This window comes from Phytophthora infestans, genomic scaffold (genome assembly GCF_000142945.1).
Source record: "Phytophthora infestans T30-4 supercont1.73 genomic scaffold, whole genome shotgun sequence".
Classification (NCBI taxonomy): domain Eukaryota; phylum Oomycota; class Peronosporomycetes; order Peronosporales; family Peronosporaceae; genus Phytophthora; species Phytophthora infestans.
In genome coordinates, this window is record NW_003303686.1 from 516928 (window position 1) to 544285 (window position 27358).

Consider the following 27358-nt stretch of genomic DNA (forward strand, 5'->3'; position numbering starts at 1 on the left):
TATGGCGGCAGTCTTCGGGGTGACCACAGGAAGCTGCATTGCCAAATCCCTTGCTCGCGGACGCCAAGTTCAGTTTCTCTCTCCTAAAATACCTTTGTCCCCTGCTCTAAAATCCATAGGTTTTGCGGCTTTCGATTTATGCCTTTGTGCATATCTGCGCCGAGAGGGAGCCCGAGGAAAGTAGCTTGCGAAGCGGTCATCCTGCTGGCTGAATGATTGCCATGAAGCCGGGTATCTGGACATGGGCACCGTTAAGCCAACCGATGGTGCTACGGAAATTCACTGTCGACAATGGCACAACGGAATGCCAATAATGCGATTCGGTGACGCCGTACTACACAAAAGGCAACCTCAAATGAAACCAATCAGGAACTCTCTTTGCGTACGTTTACATTTGTGTTGCTTATTATGTTGCAGCGTATGTTGTTGGTTATGTTGCTGACTATGTTGCTCACTATGTTGCCTATGTGTTGCTGTTTACGTTGCTTCATATGTTGCTACAGATATTTGTGCTTTGTTGTTAAAGGCTCGGGATCTGAAAGAAAGCACACAAAAAACGGGTTCATTCCCCGATCGACGAGCCAGAAATGAGTACAGACCCGACAGCTAAGAAGACTCGGAAAAGCACAGATCCCGTTTCCAAGCCGATTGCGCAAGTCCACACAGCTCGCAAGCCTACACGTCGAACGAAAACTTGGCAAATTCGGGAAACCATGAAGAAGTTCCACACATCAGTGACAAATTATGTGTTGGAGCTCCCGAAGAAAACATTTAAAGACTGGAGTGAGTTCAATGACATGATGGCGGATTACGCTGCGAAGAACTACTTGTGTTACCGGGTTAGAAGCTCGGAAACCCGGGCCAAGTACAGCAGGTACATGAACTCATTTTTTGATTATAATTGTGTTTTCTTTGCATTATGTATGGGTGTATGATTTATTGTAGCCGACATGGAATTACACAGCTTCCATTAGAGATGACGCACAGTTTTAAGCGGATGTGGTGCACTCACGGATCGTCACAAGAATCCCGCGGCAAAGGCCGCCGTGACTACGATTTACGCTTTATCGGCTGTGAAGCAGGTTTCCTCGTTCGCTCTGGGCGTGTCGTCGTGGATGGTCAAGCCACATGGCAAGTGATCGTTGCACCAGGAACGGAGGTGAGTCTCTGTTCAATTTCTCTGTCTGAAAGAGATATTAATCTCTGATTGATTCACAGATATCGCTACACAGCCACAAGACCAATAAAACAAACTACGACTCGTATCGTGGGGACAAGTCAATGCCACTCACCCCGCAAGTCCGCCAAGAACTTGGTCTTTTGACCGAGATGAAGACGCACACGGCTGACACTAATCGATACTTGTCGGACAAGTTCGGTGGGTGCTACTATTAGGCCACTTGCAGTTGTATATTTTTCTGGCGTACTTTGTCAATTTAATGATAATTTTGATATGATTTCGGATACAGATATGGTGCTTACGCCTCAGCTGACAAGAAATCTTGTGCGACAAGTGCTCGGCGAGTCGAGTACCGAAAGACCCAAGGTTATCCTGGGCAATTTTCCCGACGAGGATAGTGGTAATGATGTACTTCTCGTCCAGTATCAGCTTGATATTACTTGTATTATTGCGATGGAATCGTCAATTCAGAAGACATGCTTCGCGAAATGAGGAGACAGCTTGGTCATGGATTGGACACATGGAACCAGCAATCTGGGGTACCATTTAGGTATGCCCAATTCAGTTGTTTGTAGTTCTGATGAAATTAACATTAAACAAAAAACTAAATATGTCATTAAGAGAGTTGCACAACGTCACGACCGAGAGAGATCAACTCAAATTCGAGCTGGAGAGGACCAAAAGAGCTTTGTACGTTGCCGAGAAGAAATATCGAGACGTGGAGAAGAGTAAGGAGGCTTACGAGAAGCTTAAAGCGCACTGCGATTCTCTGCAAGAATCGCTTGACTTATCAGAGAAAATCCGAGTTATTATAAGTAGTCTTGTTGCAACATCAGCAACGGGAAGAGAAATTCCAGCTATTAATTTCCTTGCTCTTGATCAGAAGGCAGCTACGATGAAGTACGTCATCGAATTTTTCAAGAGGAAAAACCCAGCTTGGCGCAGTGTTCAAAGTGTCGTCATCGATAAGGACTTTGTCGAATGGCGGGTTCTGGAGAAAGCTTTCCCGAACGCTAAGATACTTCTGTGTCAATTTCACGCGTTGACGTATTGATGGAAGGCCTGCCGACGTCCCAAATATGTTCTGAAGATGGCTCAAAGAGATGCGATGGAGTCTGCCTTTGCGAAATTAATTTATTGGTAAGAATTGTTAATGTTGTGTTTATTTCTGTGTTGCTTATTTTATTTACTATGTCTCCAGCAGCTCACAGTCTAAGTTTGACTCTGAAGTAGACGTTTACTCGGAGGTGTGAAGAAGAGTGCCCCAAGCTGTTGGAGTATTTTGAAAACACTGGAGAACATGTAGTTCCATGTGGGCAAACCACGCTCGCGAAAAAGTTTTTACTGCTGGGAATACGACGACCAACCGCATCGAGTCTAATTGAAATCAGCTAAAGCTCCTCCTAAGGAAGAAACCGCAAATTGACTTCACGATTAGTGGTGTATTGGCACACCAGTCAACGGTTATTCGACAGCGGATCGCGGCCATGCGCAAGCACTCGACTACTAATCGCCAACCAGTTCGGGTCCCCACGTATCTTTCTCTTTTGGCCAAACACATGAACGACGACACGCTATCGAAAGTGCGGGACCAGTGGGATTATTTCATGGTAATTTTAGCTCAGAACACATTAGCCAAACGACTAAGTGACGTGGGTCAATGGGAAATAAGCACGCAAGGAAGCATTTTCCGGTGTAACGACTTCGAGTGGTGCTGTTCCTGCCTATTTTATTGCACGTACCATCTACCTTGCCACCATCTGATGCATATCGCCGCGCAAAAACACCAGTTTGCAAAAAATGCCGGCTTCGAGTATTCGGCCACGTTGGAGCATGTCAGAAATGGCGAAGCTTGAGGAAGCCTTCTGTCGTGGGAAAGCGTCGGTGCAGTCAATTCAAGACAAACTGAAAGATACACCCGAGTCATCCTCGCACAGCGACTATACTCAATGCTCAGCAACACACAAAACAACACACGGTGCCGAAGCAAAAAAGGAGTCTTTTGAAGCAGCACAAGTGAATCAAGAGGCTTAAGTTTGGGAGCAGGAGAACCAGTCCCGCTGGAGAAAAAACCTCGACACATCTCACCTGTCCAAACGCGTGATTTACGTAAAAATGCGGCGTCGTGAGCGTGCGAATGTTGTCGTTCTGTCTTCTGAAGAAACATACTGCTACGCCAAAGCTGCATTTGAACCTGTGCTGGATTTTCTATCTCAACTAGCCCAAAATTCTACATGGCTCTACAGTCATGGCGAGAAATAGTACGCAGGGGTATGCGAGAAAGGGACACCACGTCATCTCAGAAAATGGCGGATTCCGAATCAGAGTCGGGCGACAGCAGCGACGATTCAGCAAGTGAAAGTGCATCTGAAATTACCCCCGTTGATCTAATGGAGTCAATGAAGTTGATTCGACAGCTTGAAGAAGAAAATATCGGAGAGTTTTCTTTTGCACCTGCGGCTGTACACACACCACCGTCTAGAGTAACAGCAGAATATATGCTGAATCACAATGAAACATCCAATTCGGGTCTTACAACGACGGCGCAGACACTGACACAGGCTTGACAGCAAACAATGGAGTCGCCTCCCGCCAAATGTGAGCCATCTAAGTCTGTGGAGCTCCGAACAAAGCCAATGGTCCATACAAGAGCCGCCAAGCTCTCAAAGCAAAAGGCACGGGAGCCAGGCCAGATAGATGTGCTTAGGTTTCCCCAATCTAAGCCTCGACACAACGAGAGAAAAAAGAAGCAAGTTCGCTTGGCGACATCCTCGATGCCACAGAAACTGGCAGCCATTGTACTTCCCGACGAGCGCGTGCCATGTCTATCTCGACTACTGGAGTAAACTCCAAATACTAGTGACAGATACCGCGTTAGCGAGCTGATGGCAAACTATCCAGTCATCATGGACGACAAATTCCTGGGAGCGCGTTCTGCGCGCTGTCAGCGTTCGTATGTATGCGCCGATGACTACGACTACAACTTCGTCATTCCTAAGCACCTATTGAATAAGCAGGACGCAGTAGTCGAAGCGGAGAAGAGGAAACGAAAGAAATCCAGCTATTTCGGTAACGATTCGGAATCGGATCACCCCGAAGGTACCACGAACGAGATCATCGCGTTCTTTCCTGGAGGCACTCCAAAGCTCACCAGGTTTGTTGTGTGTACTGCTGTGTTGCTCATTGTGTTGCTTACTATGTTGCTTGTCATGTTGCTTGTATTGGATACATGATGCAAATTATAATGTGAAGCAGTGGCGCTGTCTACCGCATGAAGGCGTTCTACGAGATCCGTCGGAAGTGCGAAGCTTGGCTGGTAGCTATGGACTGGGCTCTCTCGACAAAGTGGGAAAAAAACCTGTCAACCCCAGAACTGTTTGATGAAGAGACGGACACGGACTGGATGCTATCTAGTGAGTCTGGTGAAAAACACATAGAATTTGCAGAAGATGTCGCGAGAATTCTTGGCAAAGCATGTCTTGGGTCAATGTTTCGGTTGTCGGGTGGCGAGGCCACTGTCAAGGTGGACCATTTGGTCGGCATGTTGGCAAGAGAACGGATGCTGAGTGATGTTATTATCGATTTCAGCCTCCGCTGTATCTGCAACTCAGTTGGTGAATGTTTTCCTATTGACTCCTACGCTCCGACGATGGGTTGCTCAATAACTCCAGTAGGGCGCATTTCGATGTACCATTACGCTGTTATGCCCGTTCACTTGAACAACGACCACTGGGGAATAATCATGGTGCGCATAAACTATCGTCAGGATCCACCCACCTTCACCCCCTACTGCTATGAGCCTTTGTGCAACGGCTCGTATCGGGCGGCGATGGAAGATACTTACGAAGTGACGTGGCACCGTTTCTGCGAAACTGGCATAATTCCTCTGTGCGGCTCACCGAGTCACCGCTAGAATCAAACGCAGTATGGCTTGACGCTCCAAAACAACCAGACGGAACGTCGTGTGGTGTGTTGTGCATTGCTCAGGCGTATGCGATGCTGGGAGATAGCTTCAGCTTTTCCAGAGCTGTTGTCACACGTAATGATGTTGCTGCCATGAGACTCAGAATACTTTGGATAATTCTTTCGCAGCCTGAAGTGACAACTCGATCCAACAAACTCGATCGAATAGTGAATGCTACGGATAAAGCTCTGCTTGCAGCACTAATGAAATAAAATAAAGCTGTTTGGTTTTGCATCACAACGAATAGATTAACGTGCTTCAATTTTAACTCTGACTCACTAGTGCCTATCAAGCATTATATTGCAGCACTCCTCCAGCATTAAACTGTATGACATCACGTAGCCTCTGTCCAAAGTGACGACCCCAACCGCACCTGCTAGGCGTGTTGCATCACCTTTCTCTTCGGCTAGCATTGAGGCGAGCTCATCCCGAGCTTGTATTAGCTTCTCCGAGTGTTGAGTCAACATCTACAACTTCTCTTCCATGTGTTGAATTTGCCGGAGTTTAGAGCGTAATAGCCCTTTGCACAACCTCGAATTGTGAGCTCGAGAGTAGCTATGACGTGTGGCATGAAGGGATTGGGGCGCTAGGGGCGTTAGATCTTCACTAGCGGTGCTGGTACAAACGCCTGCATCTGTGTTTTTCTGATTCATTTATATCTCAAGTCTCTTTGTTTCGATTGAATCGTCGCAGAATGTGCCTTCACCTGTTACAAATTCTGTCAAAGTGGAATCGTAAGTTTCATGGTTTCTGAAATATATCGCGAATAGATTACGATCGACACTTCTAGCGTTGCTTCTTGTGGCACTCGTTGTGGTGCTACAAGCCCATTGTGTTGCAGCAAGAGCTGTCGTGACGTTGTAGCTGTGTTGTAGGAACGCCGTTCAAACAACGCTACTGTTTCGAAGCGTGGCTCTGGAGATTGTGCTATCGTCACTCGGGATGATTTGGTGCACGTTTCGAAGATTGACGTGAAAATGATCGACGACTGGAAGACACTGGAGGCGTACTTACGGAGCTACGGTCGCCAATCATACCAGGTTTGTGTGCCAATCTCAAGTTGTGGCACAGTCTGAGACTGTATCAAAACTTTACGATGATTATCATTGTAATCGTGTCTATTGGTGCTGATTTTGTATTATGTGGCGTGATAGATATTTTCTATTCGAACAAATACACCCGTCCGCAAAGAAACCAAAGAATCAGCAAGAGCAAAACATCATGCATTATTTGGCCAGAAGAAGTACATTTCTACAACAAGGCCTACATGTGTGCACATTCTGGAAAGGCATGGTCTAACAGAGGTCAAGGTTTGCGACCAAATCAACATTTAAGGAAAATTGAGTGTCCTGCTCAGGTATGTATAGTCTTCCAAGTGAGATATAACTGTCACAGATTTTTGTTGTTGTGACTAGATTAACGCATGTGTACGAGAAACTGGCAATTGGGGGGTATGCGTCACCGGACCGAAAACAGGGCACAGCCACGACATCAGCCAAGCGATCTATCAGACCTACCACGAAGCACGCAATGTCCCTGAGAGCGAGGTGATATCTACTGCGATTCGCAAAGCTGGTGTAAGTCGAAAGCGTATTCTTGAATTACAAACAGAAAGAAGTACCGTGAAATCTTCAATAAAGGATGTACACACCCTGGTAGCTTGACTTCAGCAAGCTTTCCAGCGATTGAGGAGCGTGTTCAATCCATCCTATACGACTATGCTTCGCAGAGTGGGAATGTTGCAAGGATCTACGTAAAGGAAGTGGTACGTACTACGTCTTTTAACTCGGTTTTACCTGCACTGACCTTGACGGATTTGTAATGAGACAAAAGCGACGCCCAATGGGTGCCTTCCAAAACCTGTATAAAAAGTTAAATCATTGGGGTTAGGGTGGATTAAAAGGTGATAAAAACTTAGTGATAAAACGGAAAAATTTGATAGGACCAAAAAGTCGTCTCATCAAACTTCGCGTTTAATCACCTTTTATCCTCTTTAATCACGCACCCTAATTTAGCAACTGATAAAATGTGACTTGCGTATTGTATATGATTAAGTGACTCCCCTAACTAGCAAAATTTTTGAAATTGAAGATGAGATCTTCGACAGCTTCAAAGGCGCGAAAATTCGCGCCCACTAAGGATCGTTTCATTTACAAATTTGCTGCCTGCCGCATAAGGCTCGTCGAGACGTCGGCGTTGCATGGTTGCGGTACGTACCATCGTAGATCTGGATCATCTATCATATGTGCTAACCTTGAGTGCTTCGTTGTTGACGTAGCTCCTGAGTGTATTATGAAGCAGTTCATCTCAGCTGTGACGACTATGCTAGGCTTCACTACAGGCCGGTGAGTGCGTATTGTTGTGCGTTTCTTTTAGCTATCTCATACTGATACATTCTTTTTCCGTAATATTTGGTCTTCAGGCCGATCGAGATCACTAGATGTGGTGATAAAGAGTCCTGTCCTGGCAGCAAACTCCGAGACGAGAAGGCAGAGGCGCACCCTGCTGATCAACACGAGGGCGGTGAGTTGCTGGGGTCCGGAGAGCGAGAAGACCCTGGCTTATCCGTCAATGTTACTATGATTGAGAAGAGAAGCCCTTTCTCGCGCATTGTTTTCGTTTAAGGTGAGCACAAGAACAACGACGCTCGACACGTATCGTTAGTGTCGCCGAGAGAATACGCCGCGGGCGGTATACTGCAGTTCATTTATTTTTTCATGTCGCCCGGGTGCCCTATTTCACGAGGTGCAGACTAGTCGTCACGTGACCGTCATTGCAGTAGCGGTACGGGATGTATATCCTGTCGAGGAAGTTACCGTTTGGTATGGAGACAGGCTGTGGTTCATATGCAGGTGTGGATGTTCAGGCTCCCAACACCGTGACATCCAACACATCCGCTTTCTTCCACAATAGTGGGCAGCTGGATTGTATACTGGAATGATGTAGAATTGGGAGAATCGCTCCAAGAGCTGCTCAAATGCGCCCCTGGCACACATAAATAAATAAAAACACCATGTTAACAAAAATCATTGCTCTGGCACATACAAACATCGTCGTAAGTTACTACCTTGATAGGCTAGTTTGTTAAGCATATTCTTCTCGGTGCCCCGACGCCAAAGATCCATCCAATTCGACTCTTCATGGTGTTTTAGACAGTCGAGGGTCACGTATTGCCGCATGCGCAGCAACCGTTCCCACTCTACACGCCTCCTCTCTTTATGCAGCCGTATACGAAGCCGTTTAACACACTTTTTGAGATTGTGTCGCGTTTGCGACGTCGCGCATAGCGCGAGAAGCGCGCCGGCGCCGCGCATGGGCCCCTCTCTCGTTTGAATCTGGCGAGAGAAAGCCGTGAGTTGCAGGGAAGGGGTCGCTGGCAGCGCGCCATCGTGAAGGTATCTTAAAAAATAGACAAATTTATCAGTTTTTTGTCCCATTTAAATAAGTAAAGATCGTCCGTTGATAATGAAATCAATATGTTAGATACTTCAACCTCACTCTATTCGGAGCGGAATAAACTTTAATGTAGGCTTTGGGCAGAACGGTTCTGATAAAACCGGTATAAAAACGCATCACCGTGATTAAAGTGTGATTAAAGGGGTCATCAAAACTTTGTGATAAAACCGTTTTATACAGGCTTTGGAGGGCACCCAATGGGCGCATTCCAAAACCAACATAAAACAGGTTTTTATCCGTAGGGTAGGTCAGATCAAACGTTGAATTAAACGGCGGATTAAACCGAAATTGTTTGGTTGACCAAAAAATGGTCAGATCAAACAATTCGGTTTATTCATGGTTTTCGAGAAAAACTCGACGTTAAGTGTGTGCGGTCAAGCGGCAACCCATCCCAAAGTGTATGTTAAGCTGTATTGCTGGGCTTCAATATCCCCTGAAGCTGCAACCCCCCCCCCCGTTTAAATTGGATCTTCAAGCGTCATGACATTTTCGCGCGCGCGGGTCGAACCTCAAAAACCGCGCCTAAACTACCTCTCATATTCGAATCTGCCTGGAAGGCGGGAGGAGAGAGAGCTCGAAGTTTGCTCTCCGTTATATCGATTTTGTGCGTGCACGTTCAAATTACTATGGTACAATCTTTTGCTGGATCTTGTTCTTACATGCCGTCGATGCAGGCGCCAGCTTCGTGATGACACGCGCAAGTGGAAAACGTAAGCGCGCCCCTGGAGACGCCGGCAGTATTGGCGGACTTAGGAACCTCGCCAAGCGGTCAAGACCATCTCCTTCGAAGAGGAACGACCCCATCGTGAGCCCGCACGATCTGGACGTTCCGGGTGTGTTCGCCACGGGTACGATGCAGACGACGATGTTTTCGTTGCCCGATACTTCCGATGGAGACTCTATCCAGTATGCTCCTGACGCCGTGTCTGGGTCGTCTCGTATAGTGCCGATGGATCGAGCTATCACATCTCTTTCTGACGTCGTGTCGGCATGGTCGGACACCTCTTCCGTGGCTTCTACACTAGACCTGAGGCTCCACGGGTCTGACTCGGAGGAGTCCTCCGTAGGCCAGCCATCGTCGTCTCCTTCCGGACTACGTCTTCAACCGACGCGTAAAGCAAAGAAGAACGGAAGGCTCGACCAAAGCGCCGACGCCGACTTCTCTATCTCGCAAGCTTCTTCGGCGCTCGACGTGGTGCCGGGGTCCACGAGGCACCACTCAGGGCATGACTCGGATCCGACTCTTTCTTCGACATGTAGCTCGCCGGGGTTTGAGGTCATTGAGACGAAAGGTCATTCGAAAGGGCCAAAACGTTGGGAACCAGCAACTTGGCCTGAACATGTGGAGCGTCTCCACGGCCACATCACACCAGCCTACTTCAAATATGCCTCAGTGTCAGCAGGTGGGATGTGTCACTGCCGGGAGCTTTGCAATGTTTCGACGTGCCAAAATGCGAAGTACAATCGCTTTTGCTACCGTGGAAATTGCTCTTACGCGGGTATGTGTGGAAATGCCTTAAGAGAAAGTAAGCGCATTGCCATTTGCAAAAGCTCTTTCCGAGGTGGTCTCGGTCTTGTTGCTACTCGCGCTATCCCAAAGGACACAATTATTGGGGAATATTTTGGCAAGATCGAGGTTTTTGGACCTCCGTGTGCAAATGGGTACTGAAACAACGGCTACATGCTTCATCTGAAGACACCTGCTCAATCTGGACAGCGTTACGATATTGACGCCAGAGAGGCGGGTGGTCTCTTCAGGCTGGCCAATCGCGCCTGTAATCCCTGTGCTCGCTTCCACGAGGCTCAAACGGGTCGACATTTGACATTGGCGGTCGCCACCGTCAGAGATGTGTTCCCAGGAGATGAAATCACGGTAGCGTATGGGAACGCGTTGTGGTTTATTTGGCGTTGCGGATGGGACGGATGCCAGCACAGAGATATCCAGCACCTGCACGATCTGTAGTCAGCTGCGCATGCCATGAGGTACTCGAACTTGGAGACAAAGTGTAAATGTTGAAAAGATTCGTACGTGAATACGGCCCACTTTTTTTCGAACGTTTGACTTCTCGAGGTTAAATCTTCGTGTCTTTTTCTTGCGAGGTTAAATTATGCGGCTCGAAGGATTTGCTCTTCATTCCCCGATCTTCTATCAAGAGCCGAAGCAACAACTCACGGATTATGACGGTATGCAAAAACAGTTCCCATCGCTGTGAGTCTGATCACTACTGATATCGTGTTTTCGACCAGAGATGTCGAAGAACTGGCTACGCGAATTACTCCGTCCGAGAGCAGCTTTTACTGTGTGCAATTGCAGAAAAGATTGTTCCTACCGGAAGGAACGAGTGGGAGCGTCTGACGATCCGGTATAACTCCCGCCGAGGCAGGAGTTCACTTGAGAGAGACTTGGATTCTCTACGCCGAAAATTCAAAAATCTGTATAACAAGCCAAAACCATCGGGCAACGGAGAGGTGAAACCTGCGCACAAGGCAATAATGTAGGCCAAAAATATTCAGATGACCATCGAAGAAAAAGCCGGGACGCATACATCCTTCGACGGCGTCGAGACTGAAGAAGACGAGGAGAAAGAGAATCAAAGCCAGATCAATCGACCTGCGTCTAGCGGCGGGGCCCTATTGCCCTACTTGCCTGTAGCTAACGGGTGCCGCGAGGGACACACGTCTGTCTCGCAAGAACGCGATCCTGTCAGCAGCTCTCCAGCCAGTAAAGAGAAGAATGTTGTCTCGCAGCTTGCCCAATGTTCCCAACAATCTCAGTCTCCGATTCCGGAAGCACAGTGCTCTGGCATTGCTATAACTAGTTCCGGAACGTTTGATGCTTCCCTTGCTGCGGCTCTCAACCTCTCCAATTCGGACGAGGACGAAGAAGAGAGAGAAGAAGAACTTTGCGCCAACGATGTGGATGGCGATAACGTCGGTGACTTTCAAACGAGTATAGACAACCCGGCTACTGGTGTTGATCAATACTGTCGAACTAGCTATGGAGAGTTGTCACCGAATCCCGACGCAAACACCACATTTCGGCCTCAAGGGGTCACTGAAGAAGTCCCACAGAGAAGTGCGGGTCGTCCGCCGAAGCCGACGCCTACCACGCCACCTATGACTTCTCCGGACGGAGCAGTGTTGTTTCGTGACCCAGGGCGTGCTGTAGCCAACGCTCGCGAGAAAGCTCGCAACCCCCGTCTCTCCAGTGTCAGCAATCGACTCGGAGGCCAAGATCTTACCGTTGTGAGAGACAACATCGAAGAGCTGAGTAAGCGCTCTAACAGAGTGAACGAGTTAAGATTCGAGACCTTCACTCAAGCGAAACGCACAAAGACCGCGAAGCGTATCGAAATCCTTGGAAATCAGATTACCGGGTTAAAGGAGGCACACGGATCCGATACCAACGACATGACGCGCCTTTTGATATTTTACCGTGCAGAGAGCGACCGAAAAGCCGAAACAGCGGAGCTACGGCGCCATGAAGAGAAAGCTCAAAGAGACGCTGTCGAAAAGAGGGAAAAGGAAGAAAGAGAGCGCGCGAGGCAGGATGAGAGTGATCGCCTTCGAGAAGAGAGAGCAGATCGACTTGCACGAGAAGAGAAGTGGAAGGCCGAGAAGGAGTAAAACCGTCGCCAATTCGAGGCGCGAATGGAGCTCGAACGCTCTGAGGCCCGAGAGCGACATTCCGAAATGATGATGATGCTCGCAAAGCTTACCAACAAGTAAGTATACGCAGTGGTACAACTACTATCATGAAGTCATTCGGCCATGATATCATTAGTGTTGAGCTGCATAGTGCAAAATATTGTGACGTACAATGAGCGAACGAGCAATGCATGTTCACACACGTTATTGATAATCTTCTCGACCGTGGACATGTGTAGTACGAATCTGACTGATACCGACGGTGCGAACTCTGAAGTTAGATAAATTGAACAAATTGTCTAGACGAACGGCGCGCTCTACCTTTCCAGAAGGAAGAGGTAAATACAGTCGATGGTACACTTTGGCGACGGAGCCCATACCCCACTCCACCGCCTGCCGTACAAACGTTATAGCGCGTGACAACTTTCTCGCGACAGGACGAACGGATGGTAGCAGCTTCTGGAGATCCCCTTCCTTTAAGGAAGTAATGATTTTCCCTGTCATTCTTCCTCCACAAGGGAAAGCACTGTCCGCTACGACTCCATAGCGGGGGTCGGGACAGAAGTGGGGGTCAGCAAGGCACTCCTGAAACGCGAGGCTCATATCGCCGTCGTTCCAGCTCCCCGGGTTGTTGTTTTCGCCCATACAATGAGCCCGTCCGCGGAAAAGCAGAGCGTCCCTGTCACGAAGACCCCGTGTAGCCACCCGTTGTAGTGCGCGTTTTGAACGTCAGGGTTGGACGGCTGCAAAACCTAGAATATGACAGCGCAGAGATAAAGTATTAACAGACTTAACTTAAACATTCGAGTATTTAGATACCCACACGGAAATTCTTGCCATCGATGAAGCCCCAACAATACTGCAGCAAAGGTTGGCGCTGAGCCACCATCTCGGCACATGCTCTTTGACGAGCAAGAGAAGGCCACGATATACGAGCTGGCGAGAATCCGACGAGAGCCCGAGCCAGCGCTCTCTCACCATCCTTGATAATACGACTAAGCATTGAGGGAGGAACCCCAAAAATCATACAGAAAGCATTATTCTGCATGGACCCCACGTAAAACGCAAGCAGCAAGCCAAGGACTTGATGGAGCTCCTGCAATTTCCGTGGACGCCCCCCCTTTGGGTAGTGTTTCGGGATAATGTAGAACAAGGAAAACCTGTCCAATAAGAACTTGAAAGATTGTCTGTGGCGAATAGTTAAGCACAACAACAAAAAACAACGGAGTGATAGCGATTAGCGCAAGAGATCGTTTCTTCTGGAATCAGACGTACCGACTAAGACTTGTCATGTTTATCATATTCAGGTCATTTCCATGCAGCCACAAGTTCATCCAAGACGACCAAATAGGTATCATTAGACACCCGACCGTCAAATAGTGACGGACCCTAAGAAGTCTTTGGCGCTCAGCACGCAGGTACTCCAGATGGAGGCGCCGACGGAGATCACGAATCGCCCGTGACAGACGTATTCTCGTGCTTACAGCTGCCACCAGCAGCAACCACCCAGCGTCCCCCGCCATGATCTCTCCGCTCGCTCGATGAAATGGGGCTTCGGTAGAGTCTCAGATGAACGTCACTGAAGTCACGCGATCTTTCGCGCCTTCACATCTTTACATCTAGACACAATATTTAGAAAATTGTCCAGTTACTGCATGTCCCACGTATTGAAGTATATATAAATATAAGCTATGCGCACCATAGGTGCGTTTCATATTGAACGCATTAAACTTTTGAAAGTGGTTTTGGAGGTCGAGTTTCTGTTTACTTGACGAAAACAAAACCTATCCGCAGAATTAAACTTGCGTAAAAACGGGGGGGGGGGTGATCAAAACTTTTATGTGGGTTTTGGAAGGCGCCCAATGTATAGCCATCCAGTCTGTGCACATGCGGTTCATACCCGATCACTTATCAGAAGCGTTGTTGATTGACGCGACCCATGATACCAACTCATCCCACTGCAAAATGTATAGTTTCATAATTCATGATGCCGTGGCAGCATGTACAGGTGTGTTGTGCAATAAAGCAGAGACTGGTCCACCGTCTCAGATTGTGTGCGATGTTGAGACTGTGGCCTTATACACGAACTCGGTCATGGGTACATGATGCCGTTCCATGTGTCGAATGATCTGCTCGGCTTGGATAAAGTCTCCATGCTTGGCACACGCGTGCAGTACCGTCGTGTACGAGTACAGATCGGGCGTGTAATCGTACAGCTCCTGCATCTCGTTGTAGAACTCGACAATTGCTTTCACCGCGTATCGAGACAATACCCTTCTATCTTTTTTTTTCCACACAGCGATGTAGCCTAGAAATAATCGACAAGCACGTCCACATTCTTCAGTCCCTTACAAATATTGTCTTTTTTTAGTGTTCCTGCAGCCCAAACAGCTTTACATGGCTGCCATTGAGAGTTGTCAAAATCACAAGAACACGCTGTGTACGCATGCGCTCAGTTTCGCGCTATTGTGGACAAGGCTCCGCGGAATCAGAAGCCATTGCCCAAAGCTGAACCCATTTACCAGGAGCCACTGGAATGGGACGACGACGGGAAGGAAATCGACTTGACACGTCCAGGAAAGGAGACGTTCTCGCTGGAGAATGCCAACTACGATGGACGCTTTGACGAGGAGGGCGAGGACGAGGACGAAGTGGACGAAAGGGACAGCTACAAGCTCAGTCCAGAGGCCTTGGCACAAGTGGAAGCGTTGCGTCAGCAGGATGAGTCCAGTCACGAAGAAGTGAAGAAGGCCGAGTCGACGGCACTGGTCAAGACGGAGCGGAGTATGGAAGTCTATGGCCAAGAGGACGACAAGCTGTTTGCTGACAGTGAGGAATCGCTGGACTTTGAGCTGACGCCGATGGACTTGACAGACTTTGGCCAGTTCCAGACGCTCAACATCAAGCGTGCGGAGGTTCGGGTCCATGAAATGACCTTCGAGAAGGGTCTCAAGCCGTCTCGGACGACGTTGAACTCGATGCTGGGCGTGTACACGAATGCACTGCGTCTTCGCTCGGCCGAAGTCTTCATGGACGAGACGTTCTCCCAGTTCGAGCTCAGGCCCAACAAGTTCACGTACCGTAGTATGATGCAGATGTACGTGCGTGCGAAGCGGACGACCCAAGCGGAGCAGTTGCTGGAGCGTGTGCGCTCAGAGATCGAGAGCGGAGATGTGGAGGCGGACGAGGTGACATTCGGCTTGCTGGTGGACAATTACGCCAGGAAAACGCTTGCTGCGTCGCGCGCTCACGACTCTGGAAGACGCAGACGCGCTGGGGCTGCAGCTGCAGGAGAAGCATCTGAAGAAGATCCGCGCTCTGACGGAGAAGTACGGCGTCTTTACGGATCTCATTTCGGAGAACCCGAACGCGGTGCTTCTCGCTAGCTCTCGCTACAAACTCATGGAGAAGCGGAAGGTGCGTGCCCAAGTGTTGGAGTACAACCGCAAGATCGGGAAGCGCTTTCTTCTTCCGGAAACCGTCTACTAGACAGACGTGTATGGCGTGGGGTGTGTGATGGGGGGTAAGGAGGAAAGGTTCGTCAGTAGATAGATGCTGTCCGAGACAGAGATAATAGGCTTTGGACACTACAGTTCCCAATGGCGGTACCCAAAGGTGTATGAAGATTGTATTGCTTTAGAACTCGAGTCCTACCAATATAAAGCTGTCCCTCGTCAAGTGACGTTTAGCAGCCGGAGCCCGGACAGGAAGTAGAGTCGGAGACGCAAGGACAAGGTGTCCACGACTTTATTAGAACAGTATCACCGCCTACAAAACTACTACATGTACTCAAGTAACTAGCGAGACGAAACGAAGCACTTCTTTTGTGAAAGTATTGTTTATAAAGACTTGTAATATTGTCGACTAGTCTAAAATCTGGGAAGCGGCCAATTCAGACCAACCGAGAAGAAAAGTCATCAGCTTCCACTGGTAGAGCCGCAAAAACTCGATGACACCTCCAAGTGCTGAGTGTGCGGTGAGCTCCACGGCATACAGGGGTCTCTCTCCACACGACAAGAAGATGAGGATCTTGGATTCCTGGTAAAAGACAGAATGAGCAATCGTTGGGGCAGACGAAAATGACCCGTGCTTGCTAACGAAGCGGTCCTGTGCGACGAACCGTTCCTGCGTGTGACTACTAGCACCGGTGTGACTCTGAGTCACTGACTCACGGTGAGCTTCACTTATCGTCAAAAACACTCATGACACATTTCGTCTTCGAACGCGTTGGCCAAAAGCACAAATCGGTCGATTTTCAGATAATAATCAGCTAGTAAGATAGTACTAGTTGGTCAAGGGCTAATTTAATTATAGTTAATTTAATCAGATACAGTAATAGTAGTTGTTGATCTTCGGCTAATCCATAGAAGTTCTAGTTGTCTTAGTAGTCCAGTAGAAGTTCGGTATTAAGTCCCACCAAGAAATATCATACCCTGCCCAGGGAGGTCGCCACTGCCAAGATATTTGAAGACGCTAATGTCATCTCGCTCGGCTCAGAACGGCTGCAGATGCCAAAATTGAGCTCTCGATTGCAATCGTGCCATCCCTGGAGAGCCATTCTCCTGGTCATGGTCAAAGCTCGACGGTGTCCAGCCTTGACCACCCATTCCGCTGGAGAGGTCACTTGTCGGGTTCCAGCCTTGGCTACCAGTACCACCACTTGTTGTTAGTCGTCGCTGGCTGCGATCAAGCCTGATACCCAGCTCCATTGGGAACCATCATGTTGTTTGAAGACGCTGTCTGCATCCACCGAGGCTCCCTAAGCCTTCATCTCCAGAAGAAACTGTTGAGCCTTACTGCCTCGCCCCTGCGGCTTGCGTGACATCATTCTCGCCACCGAGTTCAATTGCAGACGCTTCAGGCTGGGGTCCATTAGGCAATCCGCGACGTCTCGTCCATTTGTCAAGGCTATCTAGACGTAGTAGGCCACTCTAGTAGTGATCGATGGTCGCCAGTCGCTGTTGCATTAACTACGCGGACAGCAGCACACACAACCATCGCCACGGACAACTCGTCCGCAAGACACACATCAACTTGAAATTCTTCAACCGCAACGGGTTACCGATCTATAGACTGGGAGCACATCAATAGGAAATCAGTCGGGTGTGTGGTTCGCGGCACCTTGGCGAATGACAAATTGCGCGAGATACCAGGTTTGACAAAAAGGTCCTCCAGATTTTTAGAGGCCCAATAGGACATCATCTCTGTGGATGCAGTACCGAATCAGCTATGCTAGCTAGCTCTTCATTTGATGAGACTAAAAGTTGCAGGGAATAAAGTGCCAACCGTACCAAATAGTATTGAGGATCAATTGCGACGTAAGTGATGGCGGGGTGGGTTAGCAGGACTTGTCGCGGAAGATCCGCAGCACTGGGATGTAGTTGTGTAGAAGGCTTGGACACTAGCCGGTGAAATTGACAATGGCGAGTGGAGAGCACTGAAGTCTTGCAACACCGTGGGCCAAAGTATCCACTTTAACGAGCTCAGCTGACGTTTGAGCCGCCAGCCACATACGTGCCACGGTAGCGCTGACAATAAGTGAACAGCAAGCTTGATGTACCGATTTCAGTTTATTCCTTCAACCATCGTACGTCGAGCTCAGATTGCTTCCCTTGATGCGACGTAGCTTTCGCAACTGTTGCCGACAGCACGTTGGCCTTGATAGTAGCGGGCATCCAGGCAGACGCCACGTGTAAATGTCGGAAACTGAAGAAGCGTATGACAAAACTGTGTACACGAAAAACCCACCAAATAGTCTCCGCCCTTCAAGTAGCTCAATCGCTTAAGGGCAACCTGCATTTCCTCAACCGATTCGGCAGCAGATATGGGGCACTATAACGCGACTAACGCAGCATTTCGGTCGACCATACGCTGAAGGTAATTAACGACGGCTTGTACTGTACTGCCGGCTACAGTGAAGCTCGCATTCTCACGGCCAGAATCAGACATTGGTCATCGCTATTATGATACAAAGGCAAAACAACACGACTGCATTAGCCATCAGCCTGCCACATACTGACACTCAAAGACGCGCTCACCTTTCCACTTTGCAAAGTCTTTGGTACACCGCTCTGAGCCGCACATTCTTAGGCATTAGTAGCCTCGTTGTGATAATCAGAGCAGGACACCGCAGCACATAGCAATTCCACTTCGCTTGGCCGCTTCATGCTTGTACAGAATACTCAGATACCAGCGTACGACACCGCCATTTTCTTGTCTAGTCACGCTATTCTCTAGGGTAAATTGTAAATACAATGGAATCAATGTCAGCACTACCACAAACGCTTCGTCATACGGACACGATACGGAACGACAAGGCAAAACGTCACCTTCCTCATCTCGTGTGCACCACTTTGATCGTGCGTGTAATACCGTTCCAGCATCGTGTGGTACGACGGAAACTTCCCGTCCGCAACACGAAATCTCTGCTATCACTCGATTCCGATGGTCGACGGAGAACGGAGAGATCCAAATGCTACCTCTATCAGCCGATAGCGAAACGTCACGTATCAGCTCTTGCAGTGCCGGTCGGGCTTGAGCTAGCCGATTCTGCTTGAGGTGAAGGAGTTGGCCCTGTGCCCAGCCCACATCCGCGGTGGCGACGTGCATGAAAATCATCAAGACAGCGCTGCAATCGTGGCACATAAAGTGCGCCACAGCGATGACAGATACCACCACATTCGCAGTACATGTAGCTCGATCTCGACAGACATAATGCATTTGGCCGTATTCGCGCCTCCATTGTTGTTGACCTCGTCTTACAAAGCACATAAGCATGCCTCCTCACTCAAATAGCGCGCATTTTATGCCGCGACTCAATGATAGTCCCAGCAACTGCATGTATCCACTCCACGCACACCAAGTCGTGAGTTTGATGACTCGAGCTTCGCAGACACTTTAGTGTAGATACTCACTGCAGACACATTAAGTAGGCATAGCCACGTCAGTTCAGTAGACGTATCCACATCTTCTACAGCCACTATGTACATGTAGTACGCTTACCATCTGAGTAGAGCGGAAGTTGCTCATGTTGGACATGTTGCACACTCCATGTACCCGAACTTGCCGCAATTCCGCGTAGTGACACGGGTGAAAATGCTCGTCTTCCGTGCTTGTCGAGAGTAGTGGCCGACCGAAAACGCCGGGACTGCGTACAACATGTCCACAGAACACCTTCTCACCATGAGCCTGGTGGCCGTACTGGCCTAAATGTGGGTATTTGGTTTGATAGTGACCTTGTGCTGCACAAATATGCTTTAGAATGCTAATACATTTCCGGACGATATGGTGCAATTGTCGCCATTAGACATTTTTGCTGCACCCATCCTTGTATTTTTATCAGCCAGACACTTACTGACGTTGAGGACGTTAAGCCGCCGGGTATGTGGTGACCGAAACGCAGTTGCCGTTTGCTTGGTTGAGCTCGGATGCGGTAACACACTTGAACACGAAGTTGCTGTATTGGCCTTCGCGTCCACAAAGTGGGCATGTACGCGGATGTGGCCGCTGCAGCAGGCAGCGGGCATGACGCGTTTTCACTGACTTCATAGGCTTCAGTGCATCCGGGGCCAATTGCCGTTGCAGTTGAGCGTTAGTAAGCGCCAGCACCTATCGGCATGATGCAACTTGCATCTGCAAGCTCGCTTAGCTCGCGTAGCTTGGCACTTTAGCAGGTGTAGTCGCTGTCGCGGTAGGCAAATCGACAGGTAGGCCCAGCGGCGAGCGTACATGTCGCCGCTCCGTCGTCTGTAGCGTGACGCTTCCACACACTAAAAGCGGATTTGTCGATGGATTGCCATTTGTGGTGGGATGTCCGCTGAGAGGCCACTTCAACTTAAGGTCACCGAGCATACGATCATCGAAAGTAGCAAGCAATATGAGCAGATTTGTGTTGGTTGTACACAAACTTAGTCACAACATCCGTCGTACCGTATCACTCGTACGTACATGTACCGTGATTCGCTGAAGACGGCAGCGGACATGTCGGCGCGTCCAGCCAGGACGACGGGGCACAGCATGTGCACTCCTGCCGGTACGTCTGATAACGTTGGTCATTCGTAAAAAGTGCAGCCTCGTCCTTCTTCTGCTGTAGCGAGCAAAGATAATGGGCGCGTATGTCGTGGTCTACGCTCTCACTGCCGATGTAGAGCAACAGATACAGACGAAAGGAGCAAGGTCAGGCCTGTAATCAATAGAGCTACACGTTCATTACGTGCAATTTACCTGGTGCTGTGTAGAAAGCGGTCGCTAAAATTCTGATAACGTGGGTATGAGATGGACCCACCGCCGTATGGTAGCGTGACCAGCGGCAGGGAAGAGGATGCATTGAGCTTTCTTGAGTAGTAGCAGGAAAAAATGGCAACTGAAGCTGCATTTCGAAAGGCGGCAGAGCTGGAGCTCGCTGCCAGTCATTGGGATGGGCTGGGTCCGGAGAGGCTGGGTTTGTGAATTATTTGCTGGCCTACCCATCAATTTAACACTCTAAAAGTGATACCTGTCGGAGATAGTAGCTGAATATAAATGTTTGATAGCAATTTCGCGCGTTTGAACCCGTTGTTTCAACGGTTAAACGATCTCTTTAATGTGATAGTGCTAATGAGAGACACTGAGTTTTTCTCTTTATTAAGATGGTTGCGTGGCGCGACAATCCGGCCGGGTACCCGGACTGGGCAACCGAGTGTCAATCCATGCTGAGCCCGACCTTCTGGCTGCTTACGAAGCGGGTGGCTCGCGCTCGTTGAGCGCATGGAGCTCCAGTGGCACGGGGTGAAAGATTTTGGCCATTTCTTCACTAAAGTAGTGAGGAAGAAATGGCCGATCTCTTTTGGTCTCTAGAAAGTCACAGTTGAAGTGACTTTTAACTACGATGGCTACAGTTTTTACTTTTTATCGCTATTAAGTACGATGCATTAGCTTTACGCCAAAAAGAAAAGAAAAAACACTTACGATATGTTTGATGGCGTTGAAGACAGCATCCACGCCACGGTAACGCAGTGTGCGTGCGTCTGCATGAAGTCGGGAGACGATGCCGCCAGTATGCGCACTGCCGGAGTGGCGAACAGCCATATATAACGTTACATTGTATAATGCAGGCCCTGCAACAGCTACCGTGTTGATGTGCGGGGATCAGTACGCAAGGAGCCTGTGATATTTTTTACGTGGAGCCGTGGTGCGTGGACGTGTTTGAGCACTGGATCTCGCGTTGCATTTGATCTCGTGGCTACTTTTACGTATTCTGAGGCGCTAGTCTCTTCATGAAGAGAGGAGAGAGTGAAAGGCGATGGCAAGTGGAGTGTCTTGCTGTCATCGAAGGGTCTGATCGCTACTATATGTGCTGGTGGAGGCGACTTTGACGAGCTGTATGGTGCGAGTGCAGCTTGATGCAGAAGTCTGATGTGTCCAAGTATGACTTGGCGCTCGCGATTGGTGCCGTGGTTTCGTCAATTGTTGCCGTCTGATTCTGGAGTTGCTCCTTGCTTTCCCGTTTGATTGTTGCAAGCGACTGTATGAGATTCGAATTAAACGTGGTTTTTCGTTGGCGTTTTGTGGGGTTATGTTTTTTTCGCTGGTTTAATTCTGCTGTTTGCTACGGTATCTTCAGTGTTAACTTGGCTGTGAAGCTCTTGTTGGTGGGTGCTTTAAAAACCCTGGAGTACAGTACCTGACGTTGGTTGCGTGCCAGGCAGTGTCCAAAGAATCAAGTGCATACTGCGTGTGCGAGGGTGACAATGCGCTTGGGGCACTTGATTCTTCACGCTGTAGACCCGCAGACAGCCAATCGAATTCCTTCCTCTCGCGGCTTCTTCACGGTCGGAGTGGGCCAACTGCATCGTGTTAGTGCTAGTGACGTCCTGTATTATCAGACGTCGAGCACGCAAGAAAGAGTGCGCAGACCTGGACGCTGAGGCTGTTTCGGCGCTTTGTGGACCTCATTCCTCAAGTTACCGCGGACCATGCACACGACAACACTCCAACGACCTGCATCACGCCCCAAGCTCTGCGGATGAGCCGGATGAGGTGGCGTGTACCTGTTGGATCCATGGCTGTGCACGCGAAGGACGTGTCGAGCGCGCGTTGAACTTGCTCGAAGATCTTCTCGAGTGCGGCTTGACCCCGTCGCTCGTGACGTACAACACGTTAATGAATGCGTGTGCCAAGTCGCACTATTACGCACACAAGGCTGTCGAGTTCTACAACGAGATGCAGGAACCTGTACGACTACACGCCCGATCTGTACTCGTACACGACGGTACTGCACGCGTGTGCCAAGCATGGAGACTTTATCCAAGCCGAGCAGATCATTCGACACATGGAACGGCATCATGTACCCATGACCGAGTTCGTGTATAACACGCTGTTTAACGTGTACGCACGCGCTCAGTTTCGCGCTATTGTGGACAAGGCTCCGCGGAATCAGAAGCCATTGCCCAAAGCTGAACCCATTTACCAGGAGCCACTGGAATGGGACGACGACGGGAAGGAAATCGACTTGACACGTCCAGGAAAGGAGACGTTCTCGCTGGAGAATGCCAACTACGATGGACGCTTTGACGAGGAGGGCGAGGACGAGGACGAAATGGACGAAAGGGACAGCTACAAGCTCAGTCCAGAGGCATTGGCACAAGTGGAAGCGTTGCGTCAGCAGGATGAGTCCAGTCACGAAAAAGTGAAGAAGGCCGAGTCGACGGCACTGGTCAAGACGGAGCGGAGTATGGAAGTCTATGGCCAAGAGGACGACAAGCTGTTTGCTGACAGTGAGGAATCGCTGGACTTTGAGCTGATGCCGATGGACTTGACAGACTTTGGCCAGTTCCAGACGCTCAACATCAAGCGTGCGGAGGTTCGGTTCCATGAAATGACCTTCGAGAAGGGTCTCAAGCCGTCTCGGACGACGTTGAACTCGATGCTGGGCGTGTACACGAATGCACTGCGTCTTCGCTCGGCCGAAGTCTTTATGGACGAGACGTTCTCCAAGTTCGAGCTCAGGCCCAACAAGTTCACGTACCGTAGTATGATGCAGATGTACGTGCGCGCGAAGCGGACGACTCAAGCGGAGCAGTTGCTGGAGCGTGTGCGTTCGGAGATCGAGAGCGGAGATGTGGAGGCGGACGAGGTGACATTCGGCTTGCTGGTGGACAATTACGCCAGGAAACGCTTGCTGCGTCGCGCGCTCACGACTCTGGAAGACGCAGACGCGCTGGGGCTGCAGCTGCAGGAGAAGCATCTGAAGAAGATCCGCGCTCTGACGGAGAAGTACGGCGTCTTTACGGATCTCATTTCAGAGAACCCGAACGCGGTGCTTCTCGCTAGCTCTCACTACAAACTCATGGAGAAGCGGAAGGTGCGTGCCCAAGTGTTGGAGTACAACCGCAAGATCGGGAAGCGCTTTCTTCTTCCGGAAACCGTCTACTAGACAGACGTGTATGGCGTGGGGTGTGTGATGAGGGTAAGGAGGAAAGGTTCGTCAGTAGATAGATGCTGTCCGAGACAGAGATAATAGGCTTTGGACACTACAGTTCCCAATGGCGGTACCCAAAGGTGTATGAAGATTGGATTTGCTTTAGTACTCGAATCCTACCAATATAAAGCTGTCCCTCGTTAAGTGACTTTTAGCAGCCGGAGCCCGGACAGGAAGTAGAGTCGGAGACGCAAAGACAAGGTGTCCACGACTTTATTAGAACAGTATCACCGCCTACAAAACTACTACATGTACTCAAGTAACTAGCGAGATGAAACGAAGCACTTCTTATGTGAAAGTATTGTTGAATATAGACTTGTAATATTGTCGACTATCTCAATCATCCGCGTCAAGGTCTAAAATCTGGGCAGCGGCCAATTCAGACCAACCGAGAAGAAAAGTCATCAGCTTCCGCTGGTAGAGCCGCAAAAACGCTATGACACCTCCAAGCGCTGAGTGTGCGGTGAGCTCCACGGCATACAGGGGTTGCTTTCCAAACGACGAGAAAAGGAGGATCTTGGATTTCTGGTAAAAGACAGAATGAGCAATCGTTGGGGCAGACGAAATGACCCGTGCTTCGGTCCTGTGCGACGAACCGTTCCTGCGTGTGACTACTAGCACCCATGCGACTCACGGTGAGCTTCACTTATCGCCAAAACCACTCATGACGAATTTCATCTTCTGACTTGAAGCAAGATAGCGTGATTTAGCTATGAAAATACTCGAATGCGTTGCCCAAAAGCACTTATCGGTCGATTTTCTGATAATAAAAAAGCTAGTAAGATAGTACTAGCCCCGTTCTAGAGAGGGCTAATTTAATTATAGTTAATTTAATCAGATACATGATGAGAGTGAGGTAGTTGTTGATCTTCGGCTAATCCATAGAAGTTCTAGTTGTCTTAGTAGTCCAGTAGAAGTTCGGTATTAAGTCCCACCAAGAAATACCATACCCTGCCCAGGGAGGTCGCCACTGCCAAGATATTTGAAGACGCTAATGTCATCTCGCTCGGCTCAGAACGGCTGCAGATGCCAAAATTGAGCTCTTGATTGCAATCGTGCCATCCCTGGAGAGCCATTCTCCTGGTCATGGTCAAAGCTCGACGGTGTTCAGCCTTGACCACCCATTCCGCTGGAGAAGTCACTTGTCGGGTTCCAGCCTTGGCTACCAGTACCACCACTTGTTGTTAGTCGTCGCTGGCTGCGATCAAGCCTGATACCCAGCTCCATTGGGAACCATCATGTTGTTTGAAGACGCTGTCTGCATCCACCGAGGCTCCCTAAGCCTTCATCTCCAGAAGAAACTGTTGAGCCTTACTGCCTCGCCCCTGCGGCTTGCGTGACATCATTCTCGCCACCGAGTTCAATTGCAGACGCTTCAGGCTGGGGTCCATTAGGCAATCCGCGACGTCTCGTCCATTTGTCAAGGCTATCTAGACGTAGTAGGCCACTCTAGTAGTGATCGATGGTCGCCAGTCGCTGTTGCATTAACTACGCGGACAGCAGCACACACAACCATCGCCACGGACAACTCGTCCGCAAGACACACATCAACTTGAAATTCTTCAACCGCAACGGGTTACCGATCTATAGACTGGGAGCACATCGATAGGAAATCAGTCGGGTGTGTGATTCGCGGCACCTTGGTGAATGACAAATTGCGCGAGATACCAGGTTTGACAAAAAGGTCCTCCAGATTTTAGAGGCCCAAAGACATCATCTCTGTGGATGCAGTACCGAATCAGCTATGCTAGCTAGCTCCCCATTTGATGAGACTAAAAATTGCAGGGAATAAAGTGCCAACCGTACCAAATAGTATTGAGGATCAATTGCGACGTAAGTGATGGCGGGGTGGGTTAGCAGGACTTGTCGCGGAAGATCCGCAGCACTGGGATGTAGTTGTGTAGAAGGCTTGGGCACTAGCCGGTGAAATTGACAATGGCGAGTGGAGAGCACTGAAGTCTTGCAGCACCGTGGGCCAAAGTATCCACTTTAACGAGCTCAGCTGACGTTTGAGCCACCAGCCACATACGTGCCACGGTAGCGCTGACAATAAGTGAACAGCAAGCTTGATGTACCGATTTCAGTTTATTCCTTCAACCATCGTACGTCGAGCTCAGATTGCTTCCCTTGATGCGACGTAGCTTTCGCAACTGTTGCCGACAGCACGTTGGCCTTGATAGTAGCGGGCATCCAGACAGACGCCACGTGTAAATGTCGGAAACTGAAGAAGCGTATGACAAAACTGTGTACACGAAAAACCCACCAAATAGTCTCCGCCCTTCAAGTAGCTCAATCGCTTAAGGGCAACCTGCATTTCCTCATCCGATTCGGCAGCAGATATGGGGCACTATAACGCGACTAACGCAGCATTTCGGTCGACCATACGCTGAAGGTAATTAACGACGGCTTGTACTGTACTGCCGGCTACAGTGAAGCTCGCATTCTCACGGCCAGAATCAGACATTGGTCATCGCTATTATGATACAAAGGCAAAACAACAGACTGCATTAGCCATCAGCCTGCCACATACTGACACTCAAAGACGCGCTCACCTTTCCACTTTGCAAAGTCTTTGGTACACCGCTCTGAGCCGCACATTCTTAGGCATTAGTAGCCTCGTTGTGATAATCAGAGCGGGACACCGTAGCACATAGCTATTCCACTTCGCTTGGCCGCTTCATGCTTGTACAGAATACTCAGATACCAGCGTACGACACCGCCATTTTCTTGTCTAGTCACGCTATTCTCTAGGGTAAATTGTAAACACAATGGAATCAATGTCAGCACTACCACAAACGCTTCGTCATACGGACACGATACGGAACGACAAGGCAAAACGTCACCTTCCTCATCTCGTGTGCACCACTTTGATCGTGCGTGTAATACCGTTCCAGCATCGTGTGGTACGACGGAAACTTCCCGTCCGCAACACGAAATCTCTGCTATCACTCGATTCCGATGGTCGACGGAGAACGGAGAGATCCAAATGCTACCTCTATCAGCCGATAGCGAAACGTCACGTATCAGCTCTTGCAGTGCCGGTCGGGCTTGAGCTAGCCGATTCTGCTTGAGGTGAAGGAGTTGGCCCTGTGCCCAGCCCACATCCGCGGTGGCGACGTGCATGAAAATCATCAAGACAGCGCTGCAATCGTGGCACATAAAGTGCGCCACAGCGATGACAGATACCACCACATTCGCAGTACATGTAGCTCGATCTCGACAGACATAATGCATTTGGCCGTATTCGCGCCTCCATTGTTGTTGACCTCGTCTTACAAAGCACATAAGCATGCCTCCTCACTCAAATAGCGCGCATTTTATGCCGCGACTCAATGATAGTCCCAGCAACTGCATGTATCCACTCCACGCACACCAAGTCGTGAGTTTGATGACTCGAGCTTCGCAGACACTTTAGTGTAGATACTCACTGCAGACACATTAAGTAGGCATAGCCACGTCAGTTCAGTAGACGTATCCACATCTTCTACAGCCACTATGTACATGTAGTACGCTTACCATCTGAGTAGAGCGGAAGGTGGCTCATGTTGGACATGTTGCACACTCCATGTACCCGAACTTGCCGCAATTCCGCGTAGTGACACGCGTGAAAATGCTCGTCTTCCGTGCTTGTCGGGGTAGTGGCCGACCGAAA

At 49.3% G+C, this 27358-nt stretch overlaps 3 protein-coding genes across 3 annotated transcripts; all 3 read left to right on the plus strand.

Annotated features, from left to right (window-relative positions):
• Positions 1–6121: 6121 nt before the first annotated feature.
• PITG_18600 (uncharacterized protein) lies at positions 6122–8057 on the plus strand (the record flags this gene model as incomplete). Its single annotated transcript, XM_002997481.1, has 7 exons — positions 6122–6150; positions 6480–6501; positions 6560–6721; positions 7260–7353; positions 7423–7489; positions 7567–7667; positions 8011–8057. The coding sequence occupies 7 exons, from the start codon at positions 6122–6124 to the stop codon at positions 8055–8057; spliced, it is 522 nt and encodes a 173-aa protein (XP_002997527.1).
• Positions 8058–14350: 6293 nt separating this feature from the next.
• Positions 14351–15737, plus strand: PITG_18602 (uncharacterized protein; the record flags this gene model as incomplete). The annotated part of the gene is made up of 3 exons (XM_002997482.1): positions 14351–14431; positions 14705–15436; positions 15534–15737. 3 exons carry the CDS (start codon positions 14351–14353, stop codon positions 15735–15737), a joined length of 1017 nt encoding a protein of 338 aa, XP_002997528.1.
• Positions 15738–22388: 6651 nt separating this feature from the next.
• Positions 22389–23476, plus strand: PITG_18603 (uncharacterized protein; the record flags this gene model as incomplete). The annotated part of the gene is made up of 3 exons (XM_002997483.1): positions 22389–22460; positions 22519–23379; positions 23441–23476. The coding sequence occupies 3 exons, from the start codon at positions 22389–22391 to the stop codon at positions 23474–23476; spliced, it is 969 nt and encodes a 322-aa protein (XP_002997529.1).
• Between the last annotated feature and the right edge of the window lie 3882 nt (positions 23477–27358).